At 38.3% G+C, this 23,683-nt stretch overlaps 1 protein-coding gene across 3 annotated transcripts in view; it reads right to left on the reverse strand.

Moving 5' to 3' along the window:
• Positions 1-23,683, reverse strand: part of myt1lb (myelin transcription factor 1-like, b) — a 141,930-nt gene that overhangs the window by 54,554 nt on the left and 63,693 nt on the right. For 2 of the 3 annotated variants that reach the window (XM_048190325.1, XM_048190327.1), the window contains exons 5-7: positions 10,208-10,632; positions 5,150-5,754; positions 961-1,396 (exon numbers count right to left, since the gene is read on the reverse strand). In XM_048190325.1, coding sequence (XP_048046282.1) covers positions 961-1,396; positions 5,150-5,754; positions 10,208-10,632 — 1,466 coding nt within the window. The remainder of the gene's footprint in view (positions 1-960; positions 1,397-5,149; positions 5,755-10,207; positions 10,633-23,683) is intronic. The other variant, XM_048190326.1, reaches the window with a different exon arrangement.

The following is a 23,683-nucleotide window of genomic DNA, read 5'->3' on the forward strand; positions in this document are numbered from 1 at the left end:
ATATTATTTTGCATTCATTTTAATTAGACTTGATTAACTTGACCCAAAAGCAGAGGCTCCACCTTTTCAACATGTTTATGTACTTCAGTGAAGCAGGACAATGAAAGTGGGTTGTCCTCTAAAGCAGTGGATCTCAACTCTTTGACTTCAAGGGCCTCCCATTGTCCACAACAATATTTGAAGGCTTGATTTTTAGTTGTAGTTTCTTTTAATGTTTGTTTTGTATTATTTTAAATAAATTTAAGTCATCTTGAGACCCCTTTGGAAGTTTGTTGAGGCCCCCTAATGGCCCCGGCCCATGTTTGAGAACTGGTGTGACGTCATTTTAAACAAAATCAGGTCAAAATGAAGTTTGCTTTGGAGTTTGTTTTGGTAATTCAAAACAGCTCGCAAAAGTGAAATGTTTGATAAAAGCCTTTGAACGACCATTGGATCATGGTGATGATGTAACAGGTGGGTGTGGCTCTGAGGCTCCGCCTTCTCTGTTTCATTTCTTCTGTTCAGTTCAGTCAAAGTCAGACACGAGTAAAAACATGAACACACTGGAGAGATGCTTTATAGTAGAAACTGAAGTTGTAACTCTAATTGAAAGAGACACTGGCACTGTTTTTCATGTTTAATACTGTAAAACAGCTGCATTAAATCTAGTGTATAAAGTGCTGTATAAATAAACGTAACGTGACTTGACTGGAGAGCTGAATCTCAGAGCTGGTGCAAACACATCCACATCAATACAATCAGATGCTTTCTCAACTGCTGTTTTCTCATATTTGTGGTGTTTAATTTGTTATTGAGAGGAAAGTGCACAAATTTACATATTCATCTAATGGCCAGTCTCAGTAAGCCCCTGCTCAGGTATCTTAAACTAAGCAAAGAATGATGCTTAGCATTGAGTATATTGGAGACTTAACTCTCAAGACAAATCAGTTCTAGTGCTGGTGGCGTGTTTTGTAATATTACCTTTAAGGTAGTAGGGCTTCTTTAGGCCATCGTGGTGCAGACGCGCCTTCCGCTCCTCCACGCAGCTGTGCCTCAAACCATCATGCAAATGCAGTCTATCTCTCCTGACTGCTTCCGACGCCATTTTGTCCCGCAAAGCTTTAGTCCGCTCCGTTTCCAGGGCTATGGCCTTCTCCAGCAGTGACAGGTTGCCCTTGGTCATATCGAAAACGTCCTCTGAGCGGTCCGACGTGACAGAAGTGGTGTCTTCATCGCAGTCCTGGAAGCCCTTGTGCTCTGCGGCGCAGCTGGAGAAAGTCTTGGAGCGCGGGCTGAGCTGCTCCTCGAGCTTCATCAGGTTGACCATGTCGGAGTAGTTCCTCTCGAGGACGCGGCACTCCTCAGGACTCTGATGATGCTGCTGATGTTGGGCCTCTTGATAAGGCTGATGAGCCTGCTGGTGGGGATGCACATAAATACCAGATAAACCGTTAACCAACTGTAGAAATTTGGATTGATTAATACCCCTGCTGAAAAATCCAGCATTGGTGGTCACCAGCATAAGGTTTTGCATGGTGGGAACAGATACACCAGCTCAGTTTTGTTTGAGAACAGCTGGTCCAGCAGCTATACCAGCATAAACCAGCCTGGAACAACATGGAATTCATGCTGGATTTTTCAGCAGGTGTCTTGGCAAAAAGGGAGATTGAAACTTTGTTTATCAAGTAATGATAAAAATTTAAAAAGGAAATATATGGCCACTGCAGATAAACTCAGTTGTCACTATGAAATCAAAATGTAAAATGCAAAATATTGCAGTACTTATTATAAATGATTTATTCGTGCACATCATTTTTTTCCTTCAAATTCATGTCCTCGTAATCTTGAATCAGAATATCTTCCTCTTGCAGCATCTCTTCTCTTCTCTGATGATGAGGGCGAGGCAACCTGTCACTCACGTGAGATCCACCAATAGCAAACCACAACCATCCAATCAATTCCCCACAGACAAAATCAAGCCCCGCCCTACATTTGTTCTTGTTTGAGAAGCATTTCACTCGGATATACGACACAATAGAGAAGAAAAGAATATCACGGTGTCTGTTTCATGCCGACTTCAAGTGCTCAAAGTGCCCATATTAACAAAATCTCTTAAAGTCCCGCTGTACTCAATAATTTTATCCCTTAAACTAATCTTTGATCACCAAAATGACATATTTAAATGTTTTCTTTTCCTGTGAAAAAATATTCTCCATGCTTTAAAATAGCTTAAATGTAACTCTACACCCTTGCTTCATTTAGTATACGTGAATAATATGCAAATTAGCCCCGCCTCCACTCACTCACACTAGCTCAGAGATCCACTTGGTCAAATTTACTATAGTAAACATTACAAAATGGCAAATGGAAATACTGGTTTAGTTCAGCCATATATAAACACATGGTTTGTCTTAAAGCATATTAAAAACACAACATATAAACAACATTAAAAACTTGATTATCACCACAGGGGGACTTTAAGGCCAATTCACACTGGCGAGCAAACGCAAAAGACATGTTTGTCGGGTTTTGTTGGATCAGTTCGATGTAACTCTGTCGATGTAAGAAGCAATGCATTGTAATTCAGTGATGGCGCTGTTGGTCTCTGTCTGTCGATGCAGTGTGAATTAGCCTCTACACAACTATTCTTTGAGGGTGGGTCAAAGCAGACAGTGGGCGGGCATTATGCAAATGTGTAACATGATGATGATGTAGTCACGGAATTGATGGCAGGACTATAAACAATACGATTCAAAAAAGTGTTTTCTGTTGGAGAGATTCACTCATTTTGGCATGGACTTTGTGCTTTTTAACTCTGCAGATTGTTTACATGCACACACTCCTACATTACAGTGACAACCGCATTTACACAACTTCTACACAGTGTGTACAAATCTGAACTGAACAACTAGTTGTTAATGATGTATTTGAACGTGTCTCTCTTCTGAATGTGCGGTGCAAGAAAATCACAGGAAAAGAGATATGGATCTTTACTCTTTTGCACATCTGGAGTGCTCCTCAAACAGAAGGCTGTGTCCTAGTAATACAGCCTTCCTTTTGCATTCTTCATTCAGCTCATTTTGAAGGATGCATTAAGTGTATCTTCTCGTCCTTCAGTCACCCACAATCCTTTGCACACATTCCAGTTCATGCAGTATTGCTGTATTTGGTATTAAAGTGGCTCGCTTTAGGAGACATTTCCAAACAACAAGCCCAAAGACACTTATAATAAGTGGACATGGCAACACTGCAAGAGCGCACTCTGTGAAGCCTTCCGAGCATAAACAAAACACAGTGTGTTCTGACAACTGTGCTATAGTTAAAACTGCCAGATGTAACGCGTCGTTTGATGCTAAAAACAAACACCATGACACATCTAATCCTTGCTATGATAACCACTGTGTCAGTCACTGGAGTTTTAGGAGTGCTCCATAAAGGGAACATATCATGAAAATCTGACTTTTTTCCATGTTTAAGTGCTATAATTGGGTCCCTGGTGCATCTACCAACCCAGAAAATGTGAAAAAATACAACCCAGTAACTTTGTTTTGGCAAACCTTTCTCTGTGAAAAAACGAGCCGCTCAGTGTGCGCCTCCATACGCTCTATTACTTTATGCTAGCACAAACACAAGTTGTGTTTGACTGAAATGTCATTTTACGCCGGACTGCTTCACAAATGTGGGTCAATTCAACACAAAAGATGAACATGACGGCACATGCTAGTGGATGAGTTGAATCAACTCCACAGCAACTACATCAATTTATCCACTAACCATTCAGAAACGTCTAAAAGTTGTAACTTCTTCCTGAGTCTCTCCATCAGTGTCGACTCCGGTTTGAACAATGTAAGGCTGAACACTTTCGTCATTTTGGCTGCGTGAGATTCTCCAGCTTTGTTGTTGTTGAGCTGTTAAAGCTCCACCCTCTTCTGGAAAGGGGGCGGGAGCAGCAGCTCATTTGCATTTAAAGGGACACACACAAAAACGGTGTGTTTTTGCTCACACCCAAATAGGGGCAAATTTGACAAGCTATAATAAATGATCTGTGGGGGATTTTGAGCTGAAACTTCACAGACACATTCTGGAGACACCAGAGACTGATATTACATCTTGTGAAAGGGGCGTTATAGGTCCACTTTAAAGCCGGTTCACATAGAACGTGTTTTTTTCAGTTAAAAACGAGAGAGGCAGACAGTTGAATGACAAAAAACCCTGCAAGGTCTAGAGATGTCTTTTGCTTTTTCTTTAGTGCCATGCCACATTTTTAGAACACCATGTCATGCATGAGACGCAGCAAAAGACGTGAGCGCAACGGTCATACTCGTCTTTCTACCGCATGTTTACATAGGAAAACAATGGAAAAGTATCACAGTGGAATGGGAAAAAAATGCGTTCTCTGTGAATGGCCCTATTCCATACACACAAGGAACGATAATTTAGCACTTCTAGGTTAATATCAAGGATCAAGGTTGTCAGGTTTGAGTAACAAAACCAGCCCAAAGGCCAATCAAAACACCAAACTCAAAATATGCCACTCACATACCAAAAACACACATTTCACAGTCACTACTATGCATTATACACAATTTCAACTTGAAAATGTCTATATAGTAGTTTCATAAAGGAGCCACCCTCATAAAACTCCTCATCTAGCACAGTGTAGAATGAAAATATTTCACTACAAGCATTTCAGTCAAATACAATTTATGCAATATGTCAAAACTTTAACCCGCATGGAAAAAAATTATCCCATGGCAATGGTTTAAATGTAGCCCAATTCTGTGGGAAAACTGTGAACTTGGCAACTACATACATGTATACATATACACAGCACTATCGCCGCCAGAGGATTCAGTGTGTGTGTTTGTTTCGTTAACATGTCAGTAATTTAAGTGAAATAGAGTTTGTGTAGGCTCATTTATTCTGTCAGTTTTGCTCTGTCCACAGGTGCGTGATGATGTGATGATCCTGGATGTTTTGTTGTTGTTTATGCTGCTATTTGCGCATGTAAAAATGAACCCCTTCTTATGAAAAAAAAAAAAACATTTGTTGGTATTTTTAATGTGTCAATTTCTAAATTATGAAATTTCTAATCTAATCTCAGTTAAGGGTTAATGGTCGGTCATCGTCATCATAGTTCAGGGAAAATGCTCTAAACGAACATCCATACCTGCTGGTTATTGTTGAGCCGCTCGGCTGGCTTGGTTTCGCTCAGCTTGCGCGCCAAGTCAAAGCACTGGTTGCGAAGACACTCCAAACTGCTCAGACAAACTTCTTCATCGCTCTTCTCCACCATCTGACCATTACCGGTGGGTTTACCACCGAGTCCATTACCCGCGGGCCCGTTGGTGTTACCGCAGTCCGTGTTCTCGCCGCCGTCGTCCGGATACGGCCGCTCGTGGAGGTTTTCCGAGAGCGTGACTCCGTGACCCTGCGCCAGGAGCTTCAGAGAGTCCACGGTCTCCCTTACCACATCACTGTTCACGTCCAGACTCAGCTCACCCTTCCTTGAGCCCTCCTCATCGTCATCATCGTCATCATCATCTTCATCTTCTTCCTCCTCCTCCTCCTCTTCCTCTTCTGCGCTGTTGGAAGAGTTGCTGTTCATCTCGGACTCGGTCATGGCCCGGTAAGCAGCGTCCTCTGCGATCTTGCCCAGGTTAAGCAGAGATTTGGCCACCAGTTCATCATAGTTGTCATACTCATCGTTGTTGTTGTTGTCCTTCTCCGCGGAGGGGCTCGGTCTGCTGGGACTGCAGTTCATATGGTCACTGTCTGTGAAGACAAGCAGATGTTTTCACACTACTGTAGCAGTTAAACAGATAACGCTGGCTTCAGCTGCTTTGCTCAAAACAGTTTCATGTTTGAGGGCCATAACCACCTTAGGCTTCATCTACATTAATCCAGATGCATTCGAAAACACATCCTTTTGTCTACATATCCTGTGAAAACTAAGGTTTTTGAAGAAGCTTTCCCAATTTGAAAACCTGTGAAACTGTGAGTTATTGATGAAATATAAAAGATGACGTTTGTATCTGGATTAATGCAGACGTAGCCTTAGACATCAATGGGGACAAGACCTCCCAAAAATTTAGAAATGGCCAAATTGTTCCCACAAATTTTATAGTTTAAAAGTAAGATAATCAAATGACAAATTAGTAGGCCTTGTAGGAATATTTAATAAGTAGCTAAAACAATTTGTATCATTGCAAAATAATGGCAGGTGGGTTCATGATCGTTCCTTCATATTCAATCATTATCAAAACTTACATTATATGCAAAGGATTTTGATATGCATAGATTCATAGGTCATAACATTACAAATGGAGTCTTTCTCACAGACATTTCAGTAATAATTAACATTGAAAATCTAGCAACTTTTTCACATTTTTATGATTTTTTAATGTACATTTATTACCTTAGCATATTATCTTGGCAAGTTTGCCCTGCTATAGTTTACGTTCACAGAAATGAGAAAAGGGTCCATTCCCTAAATATTCTTTATGATAGTTCTTGATTGCAAATTATATTGAAATATGACATCATATTTTTTAAATAAAGTTGTTTTCAGTCCATCCAACCTGGACAATGTTGCAGAGGAAAATATTGATTATCAATATGACAATATTTTAATGCAAAGAAATTAGTGGCTATAAAATATCAAATTAATATAATACAAAATTATAATTCCATGCATTCTCAGTGGCGCATATTAGTATTGAATCATTATCTACATGGTAACAGAAGAATGTTGTCAAGTGTGAATGCAGGATTGGCTGTTAATGAAGCTGTGCTTATAAAGAGCAAAATCAGTTACTTATAAGGTCCTAATTTAATTAACATGCTGTTGACAACTGTTCATGTAGTCAGCTCACTAGGTTTTGAGACAAAGCCAATATCTTAGGTAAGAAAAAAGCACAGAAAACAGGGTCGGTGCCAATACATGTGGGCGTTTGATTGTTAATTAGACTAGAAGGCTCTGTCAGGTCTGATTGGAGGGAGCGTGAGGCTGGCTGAGCTGTCTGAAGTGTCTGAGACACATCTCACGCCTACTCCCTTATTTAGCACACACTCACAGACCACCAGAACTGAGGCACCAGCTCAAATACTCAAACCATTTGTAGGCAACAAGAATGGCTCCTTGTGTACTATTATGTTAAGTTAGATTTGTTTAGCAAACATCCTGTGGCCATTCATTCTAATTGTAATACAAATTCTCAGGAAATGAAGCTGTTCTTTTCTCCATGACGTAATGATATAATTAAAAGGAAAAATCTCAGATATTGAACTTAGTCGCATAACGTGACAGATTTGACACCGTTTTAAAATATTAAATGCTCTGATGTTTCTTACAATCTGATCTGAGGTAGCCCTCTCAAAGGCCTTTATGTCCTTTTCATCTTTTAAAGGTGCCCTCGAATGAAAAATTTAATTTACCTCGGCATAGTTGAATAACAAGAGTTCAGTACATGGAAATAACATACAGTGAGTCTCAAACTCCATTGTTTCCTCCTTCTTATATAAATCTCATTTGTTTAAAAGACCTCTGAAGAACAGGCAAATCTCAACATAACTGTTACGTAACAGTTGGGATCATTAATATGTACGCCCCCAATATTTGCATATGCCAGCTCATGTTCCCAACATTATGAAAGGCATTAGACAAGGGCAGCCAGTAACGTCTGGATCTGTGCACAGCTGAATCATCAGACTAGGTAAGCAAGCAAGAACAACAGCGAAAAATGACAGATGGAGCAATAATAACTGACATGATCCATGATATCATGATATTTTTACTGATATTTGTAAATTGTCTTTCTAAATGTTTCGTTAGCATGTTGCTAATGTACTGTTAAATGTGGTTAAAGTTACCATCGGTTATTACTGTATTCACGTAGACAAGAGCCGTCGTTATTTTCATTATTAAACACTTGCAGTCTGTATAATGCATAAACACAACTTCATTCTTTATAAATCTCTCCAACAGTGTAGCATTAGCCGTTAGCCACAGAGCACAGCCTCAAATTCATAGAGAATCAAATGTAAACAATATAACAGTATACAATACTCACATAATCCGACGCATGCATGACGAACACTTTGTAAAGATCATTTTGAGGGTTATATTAGCTGTGTGAACTTTGTTTATGCTGTTTAAGGCAAGCGCGAGCTCCGTGGGCGGAGAGCACCAGATTTAAAGGGGCCGCACAGCATAAATCGGCTCATATTTAATGAAGCCCCAAAATAGGCAGTTAAAAAAATTAATAAAAAAAATCTATGGGGTATTTTGAGCTGAAACTTCACAAACACATTCAGGGGACACCTTAGACTTATATTACATCTTGTGAAAGAACGTTCGATGACACCTTTAAGTTTTTCTTGCAGTCTTTATAAGTATTTAATGATGTTTACATCTATATTATAATTTTTGATATGGGGGAAAAATCACAGCCACATATACATATACACTGCCCAGCCAAAAGTCACTGTTTGGATTTAAAGGGGTCATGAAGTGCGTTGTTTTATTGTTTTATAATGTTTCCTGGGGTGCACTTATAATGTTAGTTTGCTTTTTACATCAAAAATTGTCATAATTTAGAAATAAAAGGCATTTTTCCTACCCTGATTTTATCCTCTGATTTGAACACTCTGTTTTAAGGGGCGTGTCTCTGTGAGACTTCAGTGTAAACGCCCACTGCTGTGATTGGCTGACATCTTTGAATGTGAAATAGTTAATTATTACTCTCTAAAAAACTTTTAGCATGTTTTTTACTATTACAGCTCTCAAGGTTAACTAATCGTGAAAAGTGTTGATTATAGCATTACACTTATCGATCACAGACATGTTGTTGAGCTCATGAAAGCAGTGATCTCGTCATTGAAACTCAATTTCTGCACACTAACCAATGCTTTCATCTTCACTAATAGTGCAAACACAATGCAAATAAGAGAATAAAATAAAATGGGAGTTTTGGTGCAACTCGAGTCCAGAATTGCCACCTAATTAGGATTGAACAGTTAAATAAACATACTTATGTGTCAAAGTGACTGTCTTTGCAAGTAAACACGTAAACAGTTGAGAAAGAAAACGCACGAGTATATTGGATCCGTGCAGTCGGTCTTAAAGCGACAGCATCCAGATACACCTGCTGTCGTCTGTGTCATTAATGTTAATCAACAACAAAAAACAGAAAATCTCTCAGCACTCTTAACTGAATCACTTTTTTAAGAATAGTAAGAATAAATGTATATTTAATTTACACAGTAAAGACTATGCAGTAATTTTTATGCATTTGATTACCTTATACAATTTATGTAGTATTTCATATTTCTATTGTTTGAAGTTTTTCCAGGTAAATTTCATTTGTGTCTTTGTCCTTTTGTAGTTTGTTTTCCTATATGCGTGTAATCAGTTTCTTTGTTCTTTCTTTATAATTTTTTTACTTATTACTTTTATTGTGATATTGAAAATGGTGACACAAATTATGAAATTTCAATGGTATCAAAAAATGTTATATCATAAAAACCTTATTTAAAGCAAAAATAACTATATCTCATTATTGTGAAAAAAAAGACTCATATCGTGATTTAAGATTCTGGTCACACCGCCCACCGCTAGTAGCATGTTATGATTAGAATAATAAATCATTTATACATAAATCAATAAATATCATGATTCTCTCTGCAAGACTGTAAGCACACACTGTATTTCAGATTGGGAGAAACAGTAGAACCAATAGTATTTGTTGGTCACATTAAATGATGGAAAACATATATACGTTTTGACACTTTTTGAGGCAATCTGACTGTTGCTATAATCGAGGGCATTGGTCCTGCCAGAGCTCACCTTCAGTAGGAACTGAGCACCTCTGTTTTGAGAGGGCTGTTTTTAGCCTGATACTGAGACCGTAGTGAAGGTCACCGCAAAATCATCCAACCTGCACCTCAAATTACGGTGACCTTCTTCCAAAGATGCCTAACTGCCAAATTACCTCCTCTGCCCCTCTGGAGGCTGAAATACTCACTTCACATTCAGGTCTGGTTTAGTTTCTAAACCCAAAAATAAAACATTCTGATGCCAGATTAACCCTATAGAGCCTTCTGCATCATATCTGATACATTTCTAAAGCCTCCAAATGTGATTAAATCTTATAGTGTTCTGGGAGCCAAATTACTCCATAATAACTCAAACTATGTCCACCTTTAATGGATTTATTTGAACCCTCACCTATTTCTTGAATTTGCTCCTCATCGTCTTCTTCATCTTCCTCCACCTCGTCCTCTTCTTCATCATCCTCCCCCTCTCTTTCTACACCTTCTTCCTCTTCCTCTTCCACCACTTCCTCTTCTTCCTGCTCCACCTCTTCCTCTTCTCCATTAATCACTTCTACCTCTTCCTGATCATACTGGTCCTCGTTGTCTGTATATTCCTCCTCCGCTTCCTCTTCTTCTTCCTTTTCCTCCTCCTCTTCCTCCTCCTCCTCCTCTTCTTCCTCTTCTTTTTCATCCATCTCCTCCATTTTGTGTGTCCTGTAGCATTTCTCCATTGACTGCTGGTCTACGACTGTTAGGAAGACCTTCCTCTTGGCCGAGGGCTCCAGGGCATGAGTCTCCAGGGGTTTTCTCTTCTTGGCGACAGGACAGCCATACACACTGGACATGGAGAGATAAGAAAAAGGCAATTAGAAAGCTGGCTTGCGAACTGCCAGAAATTAGCACAGTTCAGCGGACTCAAGACCAAGGTACATCATTTACAGCGCACAGGCTGAAGGAGTTTTGAATTGGGACAAATATAGCAGGCTGCATGCCAAATCATTTATGGGTTACACAGGCACAATCAATAGGCCCTAGTCAGGGGAGACGCCATATTAAATTTGCACTGAATGACAATAAAACCGTGAGACAGTATATTTGAAGTGCCCACATTATGCCCATTTATTTTGGGGGTCTAGTAGTATACGTTTACAGGATTTAACGTTTTTTCCTACTGTATATACTCTGTATAACGCTCTGTTTCAGTTCCTGTCTCTTTAAATCCCGCCTTTCTGAAAAGCCAAGTCTGTTCTGATTGGTCAGCTGACCCAGTTGGTTGTGATTGGTCAACCATTTAAAGCATGTGTCGAAAATATAAAGCCTCTTACCAAGGCTTCATGAGCAGCTGTAAAAATATTATGTTTTCAGTATGGCGTGAGTATTAAAAGTCCATACAATGCTTTTTGCTCTTGCAGCGAAAAAACAACAACAAAACAAAAGTGTATGTCTATGGAAAAATGTAACATGATGGCAGGACTACAAACGAGGTGTTTCAGGCAGGTGTCTTCTGCTGGAGAGATTCACTCTTTGAGTTTTGTAATGTTGTAGACAGACACACACACACACACACACACACACACAATACCTTGCAGCTGTGAGATTTAGAGGTGATTAATTGCATTTTATACCTTCAGCAAATATATATATATATATATATCTTATAGATCCTCCCGGCAGCAGGAGCAGGTGATTTTATCATCCAATAATCAGTGTATTGATCCAGTGTTCAGACCAGCGGACATGACTCCTTTTCATTTGAGCCGGAGAGAGTGAGAAACAATCCTTTACCCTTAATAGTTCAGCCTAGCACACAGCCGGCTAACTGTAAATTTGCTAATATTTTCAATGGGATAAATATTTTATTATGAGCAACATTCAAAAAATTGTAAATAAATTTACATGTTTAGAATTGAGGGACTTATAATTTGAGTTACTGTATAAGTATGTGTGCTTTGTTGTTAATAAGCTAAATCAGCAAAATCAGCTACTAAGCAGCCTTGTACAGTCACATAACCAATTGTAATACCATGCATATATATATATATACATACATACATACAACAGTTCTTTCTGGTTCTTGAATCTGATTAGCTGAGAGCCGTATGATATTCTCACAATATCAGCACTGGATACAGTTTAACTGATTGTATCACTCCGCTAACGGCGACTGTCATGGTGATTGAGCAGATGTGAGCTCCAGGCCGTCAGTGACCGTTCAGTGCTCATGTACCCGCAGAGAACAGCTTCATCTCGGCCGGTGCTTCGGGAATTTGCCGCTGGCTCTTGTGTAGATTGTGGTTAAAAGTATAATTAATTTGAGGTATATGAAACGAGCAATCCTTGATCTTATTAATCTATTGTTCCAGAGAAAAATGATTTGGGTTAAGGGGAAAATTAAATTTCATAACTTTATATATAGGGCCAGATTTACTAAATGGGGTAAATTAGCGTGAGAGCGCAATTCCACAGATGCGGCGATGGGAGTGGCAAGTTTTGGGCGTGATCTATTGCTGACGCACAAATTAAAGAACACAGACGCAGTCAAATCATTTACATAATGACCAACGCAATCTAACTGATGCTCATCAGGTGCGGATCGACACAGGCGCAACTTGTTGCATAACATCTTCAAATTAATACGAGTGGAAAATATTTTCTCCTTCTACCACTCTCTCTGTTCTCTGCGGTGTCTCCTCCCAGCAGCAACAACTGCAGTCATGTCACAAAATGGGTTAAGACTTACTTACTTTTTGGGTGTTAAATAATGGCGCAAATACCAGTAAATTGACTAGCGCAAACATTAGTAAATCCTTTTGCGTGATTCATTTAAATACTCTTCTTCCATAAATTTTTGTGTCTGAAAGGGAAACTCCTACAAATGCATATGCAATATGTTCAGCCACAAAAACAACTCAGTCCACGCCTTTTCAGCACTAATTTTGCACTGCGTGTCTTTAGTAAATCCTGACAGTAGTTTTTTAATGCAAGCTGTTAGTAAATCTGGCCCTTAAGCTATATTTAACATAAATCCTGTACTGGAGCGCCGCTTTTGTACATTTGACTGAATTGTTTGCTTGTGTTTGTCTTTCATAATGGCTATTGTTGTTAATTTAAATATTGTTGCTCAATAAATATTATTTTATATAAATAATATGCTGTATTTTGTATTGAGAAAGAGTCTGTCAATAGTATCAGTGAAAGTTACATTATTACTCCATTAGATGGCGGCAAAGACTCTCTTTATGACTGAGTCAGAACAAGGAAGTTGTTTTAGCGCTGTGGGAAATCCCCTTAACTTTTAAAAGGACAAAGACAAAGATATCACTTTCCTCTGCGGACATTCAAACTGATTTTTCTTAATAATGTATATAATATTATGAGCATCGAACTGAATGAATGCTATATCAGATGCAGGTAATACACTCGTTTAGTTGATCTCATAATACTCTACATATTACAGTGAGTTTCAATGAAGCGACTCAACGTTCTTCATTACTAGTTCTGAAGTGACGTTGTAGAATTAGTAACAGATCTTGGGCTCAACTGTTAAACTGTCAACTTGAGATTTGAGTCTGTGGAGTAAGGAAGTATTTCCTCACAAAAGAGGGTTTAAAGACACTCCATTGTTGTGCTTATTTATATACTTGTGCCGATGAACTGTTGTATAAACGCAATATCACACTAGTAGCCGTGCAATATCGCTCTATATCAGCATGATGTGATTAGCTACGGCCGAACCACAGCCGTGCTGATATGCAGCCATATTACATGGCTACTTGTGTTATATTGCTCATATATATATATATACATACTACTGAATGATTAATTTATGTATTCATGACTATTGCAAGGTGATACAGTACATGTCTAAAAAACATATAGCATTCCCAATGTTCCATTTCCAACAAAACATGGCATTTTTATGTTGGTGATGGCCACAGTAAATGATTTTATAATTATTGTGATACTGCTTTTATACAACAGTTCAGCCGGGTGTTGACAGCGTGCGAACGCAGGTGTGACCTGAACAGCACACATGTTTGCTGCTTGATGTTTGCTTCTTGAACAGACAAATTTACACAAAAATTATATCAACATGCCCGTCTATCGAGTATCCTAGCAAACATAGTAGGTTATGTCTTGTGTAAGTGAAATTAAACACTCGAGAATGAACGCATGTGTTCAGTATCAGTGTACTGATCCGTGTATTATGTAGTGACAGCAGCCTAATATTCCTGCTGTCTGAATGTGGTTTTAATGTTAATCAAAGACAAGGAAATCTCACTGCTCATGACTGAATAGCTTTTGTAACTTAATTAATAATTAATAATGATTAATCTTTATTTAATTTATACAATGAAGATTATATGCAATGTTGCTTTACCTTTGATTAGCAACTTTATTCAGTTTCTATACCTAATCTAATGAAAACTACTGTTATCTATCTATCTATCTATCTATCTATCTATCTATCTATCTATCTATCTATCTATCTATCTATCTATCTATCTATCTAAAAAGCCTCTCCAGAGTATGTCACCACCAATTCCACCAGGTCTATCTTTACTCCCTACCACAGAAACACACACATTACCCAGTCTCCTCACATGGACAGGCAGCAGAGCTCAGGCCCAAATTAACCAGTGTCCATCTGTCAGCTGCTGATTGGCAGGTTCCATCTCCCTAGAATGTGAGTTTATTGGGCTGACCCTTCCAACAGGGCACTATTTCATTTGGGAGAGCACGACCGGCAACTCATTCCAGGGCTGACATCACGCACGGCACCCCCGGTTCTCCAGGGATGACTCCTCCGCGTCGTGATCAATAGTGCCTGTGACCAAACATCGCAAAAGCACATTAAAATGCCACTCATCCTGTCTGACGGCCTTCCAAATAAATCAGGTGCCATTCCCCGCAGGCCTGGTGTGAGCGGTCGGACCGACAGCGAGAGGGGAAGGTGGAGACGGAGAGCACTAGTGGTGCGACGGGTTATACCCCGTCTGTCTGACGCATTCACGTCAGTCAAATAAGGAGCGATTTAGGCCTCGCTGCACACACGGTTTTCAAAGACACATCGAACAGACTGAGAACTAAACTGGCATAGTTATAATGAATGTTGCAGCATGGTATTCCTGATTTCCAACAAATGTGGGATGAAGTGTCATATTTCTTATTACATGGCTGTCAGGAATACTCGACTCTGGTTGGTCAATCCTGTCATTTTGTGGTCAAATATGTACTGTAATACATAATGTATGGTCAGCTGGTTTTTATCGAAAAATAAACCTTTCTATGTTGCACGTGCAACCTAACAACCCTGCTGTGGTTTATTTTGCGATAATGATGTCTGATTGTAGGTTCTTCCTTACACAGAGAGTAGAGGACATTCAGAAGCTTGGTGCTGATTTAAAAAAGAGTCTGCAAGGTGTACATCCTATATCATTTCTGAACAATTACTATCTTTAAGAGTCCTCTGATTGTCAAGGAAAAGCTCCAAATAAAGACCACAAGATGTACAATGAAAAGAGAAACATGAAGTACTGTAACTGAAGAACTATGACTATATGAAATATGACTAACCATCAACTTCATAAATTCATATGCTACAATTAACTGCAGGCGGCTGCAGCTTTAGCTTGTGGTTGGCATTATATGCAAATCTCTGCGTGTTTGAATGGAGACAGGGCATCAGAATGAACGATCTGTGAAATGTGTGCATGCTCCGACTGCTGGTGTAAAAGCATCTCTCGCTGTGCCACTACACGGCCATCTATATGCGCGAGCGGCAAGAGTGCCGTCACCATGGTGATCTCCGGCTCAAATCCAAGTGGGATTTGCCATCTTGGCAGGCAGACAACGAGGAAGCCAGCAGGAGTGATTGGAGTACAGGAGGATGGAGAGAGGCTGAGAGGTATAAGCACAACATTAGATCTAACACAATTCTGCTTCAAAATGACTCGAACAGAAAAGCCAAACGGAAGAGCTTGCGTGTTCTCGTATGATCATACATATCTGTGCTTGTCTACGATTAAAAAAAGGCTTGCAGAGAATGGTTAAAGTCAATGAAGGTCAAAGACATGCTTTCAGCAACCAACCTGGAGAAATGCATCTGACAGGCACTTTATCATATTTAACTCTTGTTGAACTGCAGCACATCAGTTATTCACTAGAAAGTGCATGAAAACTGCATAGAAATTATAAGGTTTTCAACAAAAATGGAGTCTTATTTGGGTATCAGCTCTGGAAAAGAGCTGCACCAGCACATTGGAAACATCTCATGTGGTGAAATGCATCAGTGTAAATGTGTGTCTCTATATTGTCTGGTGCCCATGCTATGGTGTATATGAGCACCAAGTGTGTTCAGAACCAAAGAATTTCCATCACCATGGACCAGACCACTAGAAAAATGTGCTATGCCCAACAGATACACAGACACGCTGCTGTAAGGTTTTGACAGGTGGAGCTGGGGAGGTGGAGGGTTTCAAAGGAACTCTGATAATGTGCTGTAGGACCAGCTTACAGCGAACACCGAACCTTTTTAAATGTTGAGCAAGTAATCTCATTGGCTGCGGGATCAGCAGAGGCCAATCAGCTTGTGCCGTGTAGTAAATGATCATGTAATGGATCTATAAGTTTGCACCCTCTAGAGTTTCATGACTGAACTAGATAATTTAAAAAACACAATTTCTGTTCTCTGATTAAATTAATTGTTTATTTTTAACCATATGAACCAAGTTTTAGCAATGATAATATTGTGTGTAAAAGTAAGCATCAAATGTGATACCGATAGATTACTGTCACTGAAAATAAAGTATTTACACATAGACAGGTGTAGGTGCCTCAGGGACACAGAGGTAATAAATCAGCATTTAGTGTTTAATCACCACCATCTGGGTTTAAACTTACAATCTTTAACTAATCAACAGATGTTTAATCATTAAGCCACACAATCTAACTTAGTATCACATTTACTGCTTCAGCAATGAAGGTAACGACATAGTAAAAAGTGGTCATTTTTTTTCCTTAAAAATTTAACACATAAAAATGAGTTTTGTTAGAATAAATAAATTTATTTAGGTGGATTCAGTGATGTAGAATAGTATTTAGATATTACCATTTTTTCAGTTACTTGGATGTATTACTGATAATTTAAAATGTAAATGATGTTGATAAATAATGCAGAATTTTACACATTTAGCATATTATCTTATTTATGTATATAGCTTACAAACCGCAATTTGAGAAACCCTGGTCTAATCCCTGAGGAATACATGCATGCAGCCTTAGATTTCGGCCAAAATAAGGTATCTAAAAAGGCAGCACAATGTTGCTGCACTTAATAAAATGCTTAGGCCTTATTTATTTGAAATGCATATAAATTTTCATCATTTTGGATTACATAGTTTTAACAAACTAATAAACTTAATGGGATGCAATTTTTTTTTTTTTTCAGGTAACAAGAAGGTATGATTTCTGTATGATTTCTTTATTATCAATGAATCTAATTTGTTTCAGTCTCATACATTTGAACTAAATGAATACTGCTTGTTCCACAGCTAGTCATATTTTAACTGTTCAAACTTATTAACTTGCTACATTTAATCATTTTCACAATGAAATGATTTATGGTGATTTTAAGCATTTTGAATAAATGCATTATGAAAATATGATTATTTAAGTAAAATCAAATAGATGCAAATAGTTCATAAAATATGCAAAGATTTTTTTCTTATTACATGTATAGTTTGTTTGTGTTAAAACGGTGTAATCCAAATGGATGGAAATTTCATATGCATGCGAACACATGAATCTGTGAAGTTTTGGAACAGAGCTATAATCAGTAAGAACGCAGGAAACACTCAGCATAAACACTTCCTCTACACCAGACGCAAGACAAATGGATAGATTTTCAAAATGAACCCAGAATGAAAAATGAAATGTAGGTACGTAGCCTTTCTTCTGAAAGTACTGAATACTTCGGCATCATGCGGACCCCATTACAGGTATCTGACAATAGCACTTGATTAGACGCCGCTCACTGCCTATTGTTAGTAGACCTCCCTATGCAATTTGGTTTCCTCCATGCAGTCATTCAATCACATTAAGCCTCCATTAAATATGGAAATGTGGTTTGCGGTGGTGGGCTGTGATAGCGCGGGAGGGGCTGCGCGGTGATTAATGTACCTTACAGGCAGTGCTGCTTGACTAGCTCTACTGATAGAGTGGTGAGACTGAGGGGTTGGGTGAGGATGTGCCAGCTTGTCAGTCCAACTTGCTCCCAGTGTTTATTCGGAAACCTTGTCTCCCTCTTTTGCTCTTATTCTGCCTTTCTCCCACAGCTAGAGACGTCCAGCACTCGGCTATCACGCCAGTTTGTCCGCCTGTCCACCTGAAATCCCGCCCTGGCAGCCTGGCCGTGTGCCAAAGCTTTTAGCGAGCGCTATCTGTCAAGGTATGAATAATACAGCCCACAGACCGTCCGCGGAATCCAAATGAGGTATACATCAGGACCAAAGCGCTCTTCTTACACACTCGTGCCAAGGAAAGGCAATTATTGGAGCCGGCTGCAGCTATGGAAATGAGAAGGGCCAGTATTCATGCTCTCTAGGAAGAAAAGAACAAATAGCAACTGATAAAGAAATAAATAACAAAAAGCAGTACCTACTGCTTTAACCCTCTGGAGTCTGAGGCTGATTTGGGGCCTGGAGAAGTTTTGACATGCCCTGACATTTGTGCTTTTTTCAGTTGTTCATAAACATATTAATGGAAAAAGTGTCATTACACTGTATTCAGTACAAACTAGGCTACAATAATATGTGAGGAACATGTATGTACATGTTTGTGTTTTTGAAGGAATAACGTTTATGCGTGGTTATTGAAAAAGCAAAAAACTTAAGTCACTGAAATAAGGCCAAAAAAAAATATATTAAATCTGTGTTCACAAGACTTCTGGGTATTGGAGGTTGTAGACTAGAGTTTTTGCTTCAAAATTATGTAAAAATTATCCTTCCTACTCCTTCATATAAAACAATAGAGAGATTTAAATTTTCTAAAACATCTTTGCTCCACAGTATGTGTGGAGGCGTGAATCATCATGAATAATGGGTGATTCTCACCTGAGAAGACAAAAGAATCGCATAAAGAGCTTTAATGACCTGCATAAATAATGAGCTCTTTCAGACAGGCAGGCTGTGAAAAAACCCTCTGTGATCATGTCTCAAAGCTCATCATGGTGTGAATCAAACATACAGAAAAAACAGCAATACTGTGAAATATTATTACAATTTAAAATAATGGTATTCTATTATATACTTTAAAATATAATGTATTTGTGTGATGCAAAGTGTCTGAACAATTATGTTACCTCTATGGCATTTCATATAGGCTTTTAGCTTAAAGCATGCACATTTGGAGAAATATTGATGGATTCTCATATGTTTGTCAATTTTCTATACAGAGGAGTAATATTTATTCAGGATTTATTGTTATTACTATGAGTGCTGGATACTGTGTTTTCAATTCATACTTGCAGCCGGAGGGCGCTCTGTGCACCTTTAGTCCACAAATGCCTGAACACTAAAGAAGAATAGGCAATCCAGGAACTAACCGAACTAACAGAGGCCAGAGATCGCTAACTATGGCTATTCAAAACACTTTTCAAGACAATAAATACACGATTGAGATGACGAATGCATGTATTGACTGAATTTGCGTCTGAATAGCGCTGGCTCCGTGGGCGTGGCCACATTAGCGGATAATGAGCTGAATCAAGGATTTCTGACATGGCTCTCTTTTCATACAGATTACATAAACACAGAATGTTTGTTTTCGATTTGACTTGCACGATTTAAAACCTGACATTTCAACGTTTCTTTAGACATAAGTGTCATTTTTTTTGTCATTAGTATTCACTAAGTTACAGTTCATTTTCTGAGAACTATCAGATTGGAGTTCGTTCAGAGGGAGACGAGAGATCACGCATCATGTTAGTTTTCTTTATTTTGCAAAAAGCACAACATTTTGTTTTTACTCTGAGTGTACACAAATAAAAGAAGATATTCCACATATTAAAATGGTGTATAACTCTTAATTGTATGTGTAACATTGACGGAGTCTCTTTCACACTGGTTAGAAAAAAAACCGCGGTGGTATCGCCAGCGATACCCTCAGACCTCAGAGTGTTAAATAACAGCTCAAAACAAATGACCCACAATGAAATAACTACTAATGGTCATCTGAAAAAAGAAAAAAAAAAAAAGAAAAAAAGAATAGCAATGATTGATGGAAAGACCAGTTTCATTCTAAAAGTTGTAACTTCTTCCTGAGTCTCTCCATCAGTGTCGACTCCGGTTTGAACAATGTAAGGCTGAACACCGTTACTGACAATCCTCATTTTGGCTGCGTGAGATTCTCCAGCTTTGTTGTTGTTTAGATGTTAAAGCTCCGCCCTCTTCTGGAAAGGGGGCGGGAGCAGCAGCTCATTTGCATTTAAAGGGACACACACAAAAACGGCGACACCAGAGACTTGGGCTGTTTCTCAATTCCAACAACGCAAGTCTGTGTTCTCGTGGAGTCCGGTCTTCCCAGGTGACCTTGAAAGAATGAACTCAACAGGACGTGAGGACAGAGAATGCATCCTTGTGAGAATTGAGATCTTGTTGCTCAACTGACCATCCCAGCATCTTATAAGTAGCGGCTAATGCACAATAAATACAACATAACATCACAAACAAATGTCATAACCTATTTAAACATTTATTGCACATTATTATAGACATTGTTTTCATATAATTGGAATTGAACTTCGACGGTTGATGATGACGTAGAGCGAGAACACAAGGACGCAAGACCGATTAAGAATGCATATTGAGAAACAGCCTTATAATACATCTTGTGAAAGGGGGCTTAATAGGTTCCCTTTAAAATTTAGCATTCTGTGCAGAATTCAAATGTGTCCGATTCGTTTTGTGGTCTGCGCCGACTTGCGCATATAATCCGCTCTGTGCTCTCGTGTCTCTGGACCGGAGCTGACTGTGTGCGCTGTGGTTTATGTGAAACTAATGACTTCATTCACATATTTACACTGTCTGAATCATTCCCTCTCTCCTATATATGTGCCATTCACCATATAGAAAACAGTAAATGTGTGAACAAGTGACCGATTTCAGCATCTATTTACAGTGTAGGGGGCGGGACGCTTCAGATTCTAGAGAGCATTTGATTGGACAGAAAATCTGATGAGAAGCTGAAGTGCAGAGTGATGTCATCAAAACTGTTGATTCATATTGGTGGACGTGAGAGATCTGTATATTTTCTAAATGTGAATTGTGTCGTTGTTTTGGAGCACATTAGCTTACAGATAACCTTAAGGCTAACATATTCATACTAAAAGCCAAAAAACTTCAATTTTGTCGTCTGCCACGACTTTAAATACTCAAGCTCTTTAAAATCTGTTGGATTCTGATTGGCTGTCAGTGTTTGAAATGTTTGAAAGTTATTCCAACTATCTTGCTTCTCTGAACCGTTATTGTCGGTTGTGGTGTAAAAAGGTGTAAAAGATTTTTAGAACTATATATTTATAATCCTTGGCGTGAACGGGCCTTTATTCAGCGTGAGTGACCTTTCCAACAACATTCAATACCCTGACCAATACAATCTGCTCAGAAAGCTGTGTCTGTGCATAAGGAACCTGATTTCTCACAACCATATCTGCTTTACATCAATACTGCGACAGAATCATGCGGTTATTCAGCCGCGCACATTATTCACACCCTAATCTGGTTTTGCTCTGCTTATCCCCTTTGCTAGCACACACTATATAAGTAATATCGATAATCTATTTACTGTTCCCATAATTACTTTGCATTCAGGCAGTTGGGTAGAGTATCAATCCATCATTGGCTAGTTTAGGGATGAGTTTATACAACAGCAGAACCATAAATGACAGTATAGCGGATATTTGTAATATAGGGTGACACTCCGTTATTCAAAGAGCCATTGCTAAATATGATATGATATGTAAATATGAATGTAAATATGAGATTGTTTCTGGTTTGGTATAACAAAATACTTCAGCTCTGTTACAAAGCCTAGTGAGTCTACTGCCTACATAGACTGCTACCTTATAAGGCATCAACTTTAGTGAATGGGAACCTGAAATTTGTTACAAAAATACTTGTGAATTTGCCTAATATTGCATAACATTTTTTACAATACATGATAGTTAAAACACCACAGTTACGCCTAAAACAAATGTTATCATTGTATAGCATTGCATTTATTCAGATGCAGTTTGGTTTCTTAGATGCCAATCAAACACCTTCCTTGTGAAAAAGAAGTGCACTTAATTGTAGTAAATGAGCACTTCTAGTGTACTTCAGATCCTGCGGATAACAATATTAATGAAGTAAAAGACATGGGTATAAAAACATAATATTAATGAAATAAAAGGACACAGGTATAAAAATTAGCATTTTGTGAGAATGTCAAATTAAAACTTAAATCATTATGTTTTAATAATATTTTGTCATGCTTTAAAGAAGTGCACTTATTTTGATGTGTTGACTAACATACTAAAGCACATATAAAGTATTTAATATAATTTTAACTGCAGTCTATTATTTAATATTACATTTAATATGTATTAAATTTCAGCGTGGTCACTGAACCCAACATAATTGAAAATATATTAAAGTACATGACATGCAAGTTTCAATAGAAATGCCATTAAAGTCTATTTAGTTTTATCATACATGCTTGTCAGTACATTCAGCAGTAACTTCAACCAGATTTCAAAGGCAATAGAAGTAATTATGAAATTACATAAGAAGACGTACTTCAGTAGGTCAGAAAACACTCTAAAGTTCAGCTAACCGCATTTAATATAAATTTAAACTGTAATTTATTTTGATAACACATTATTATTCAGTGTTATACATGATATACTGTACTATATTAATAACAGTAGATTATGCATAATTACAATCAACTAACCCTAAATCATATTAATTACATGTTGTTAATTATTATTATACAGTACTTAATTATGTAATTACACTGTAACAAGGATGCCATAAAGTAAAGTGTAACCTATATTTTGAAAACACACTTTATTTTAATGTTTCCCTGTTTATTTACATGCATTACCTATATTAAACCCTACGTAAAATTATTCAGTACTTGTTTGTGCAATTACACTGTAACAAGGATGCAAAATAAAGTGTGACCTACATATTCATTTAATTGCAATTAACATGCAATTGAGTGTCCGAAAACATAACATTCAGTTGACATGTAAGTATATTCTTCATTTCTAAAGTGCATTTATTTCTGTCTTTTAAAAAGTGTAGTAAAATGTACTTTTTTTTCACAAGTGATGTAAAGCTGAAAGTATTTAGTCATATTCCAATCATCAGAAATGGTTGAACGTTTATTAGTAGTCAGAGACAGGAAGTCAGAATACCTCACATCCAACTCTGAACTGTGTGTAACTACCCACGATGCCTTAAAATACTGTCGAATCCTGTAAAGTCGGCACTGTTTGTCTGACAGAATGTTTAAAGAGAGCAAAGGCAGGCTGTAAATAGTGTCTCCCTCATTAGCTGTGTTATCTTATTAAGAAATAATAACGGCGGTGCTTTGTTTTTACCTCTCGCCACATGAATTATTCCGCTTTCACAGATTTGCTCATGACTCTTTTATGGAGCATCTTCTGCAACCCAGATACTAAATGTCACTCAAAACATTGATGTCACACACTGCTGTAGCTGTTTGTGTGTGTGTGTGTGTGCGGTCACCACCGGCGCTGAATAATGTGTGTCACCCCTTGTGTTAGTGTGTGTCATCCTGCCCCTTCTCCATCAGAACTCCAGACAGGAGATACAGCACCTGA

Source organism: Megalobrama amblycephala, linkage group LG5 (assembly GCF_018812025.1).
Source record: "Megalobrama amblycephala isolate DHTTF-2021 linkage group LG5, ASM1881202v1, whole genome shotgun sequence".
Lineage (NCBI taxonomy): Eukaryota > Metazoa > Chordata > Actinopteri > Cypriniformes > Xenocyprididae > Megalobrama > Megalobrama amblycephala.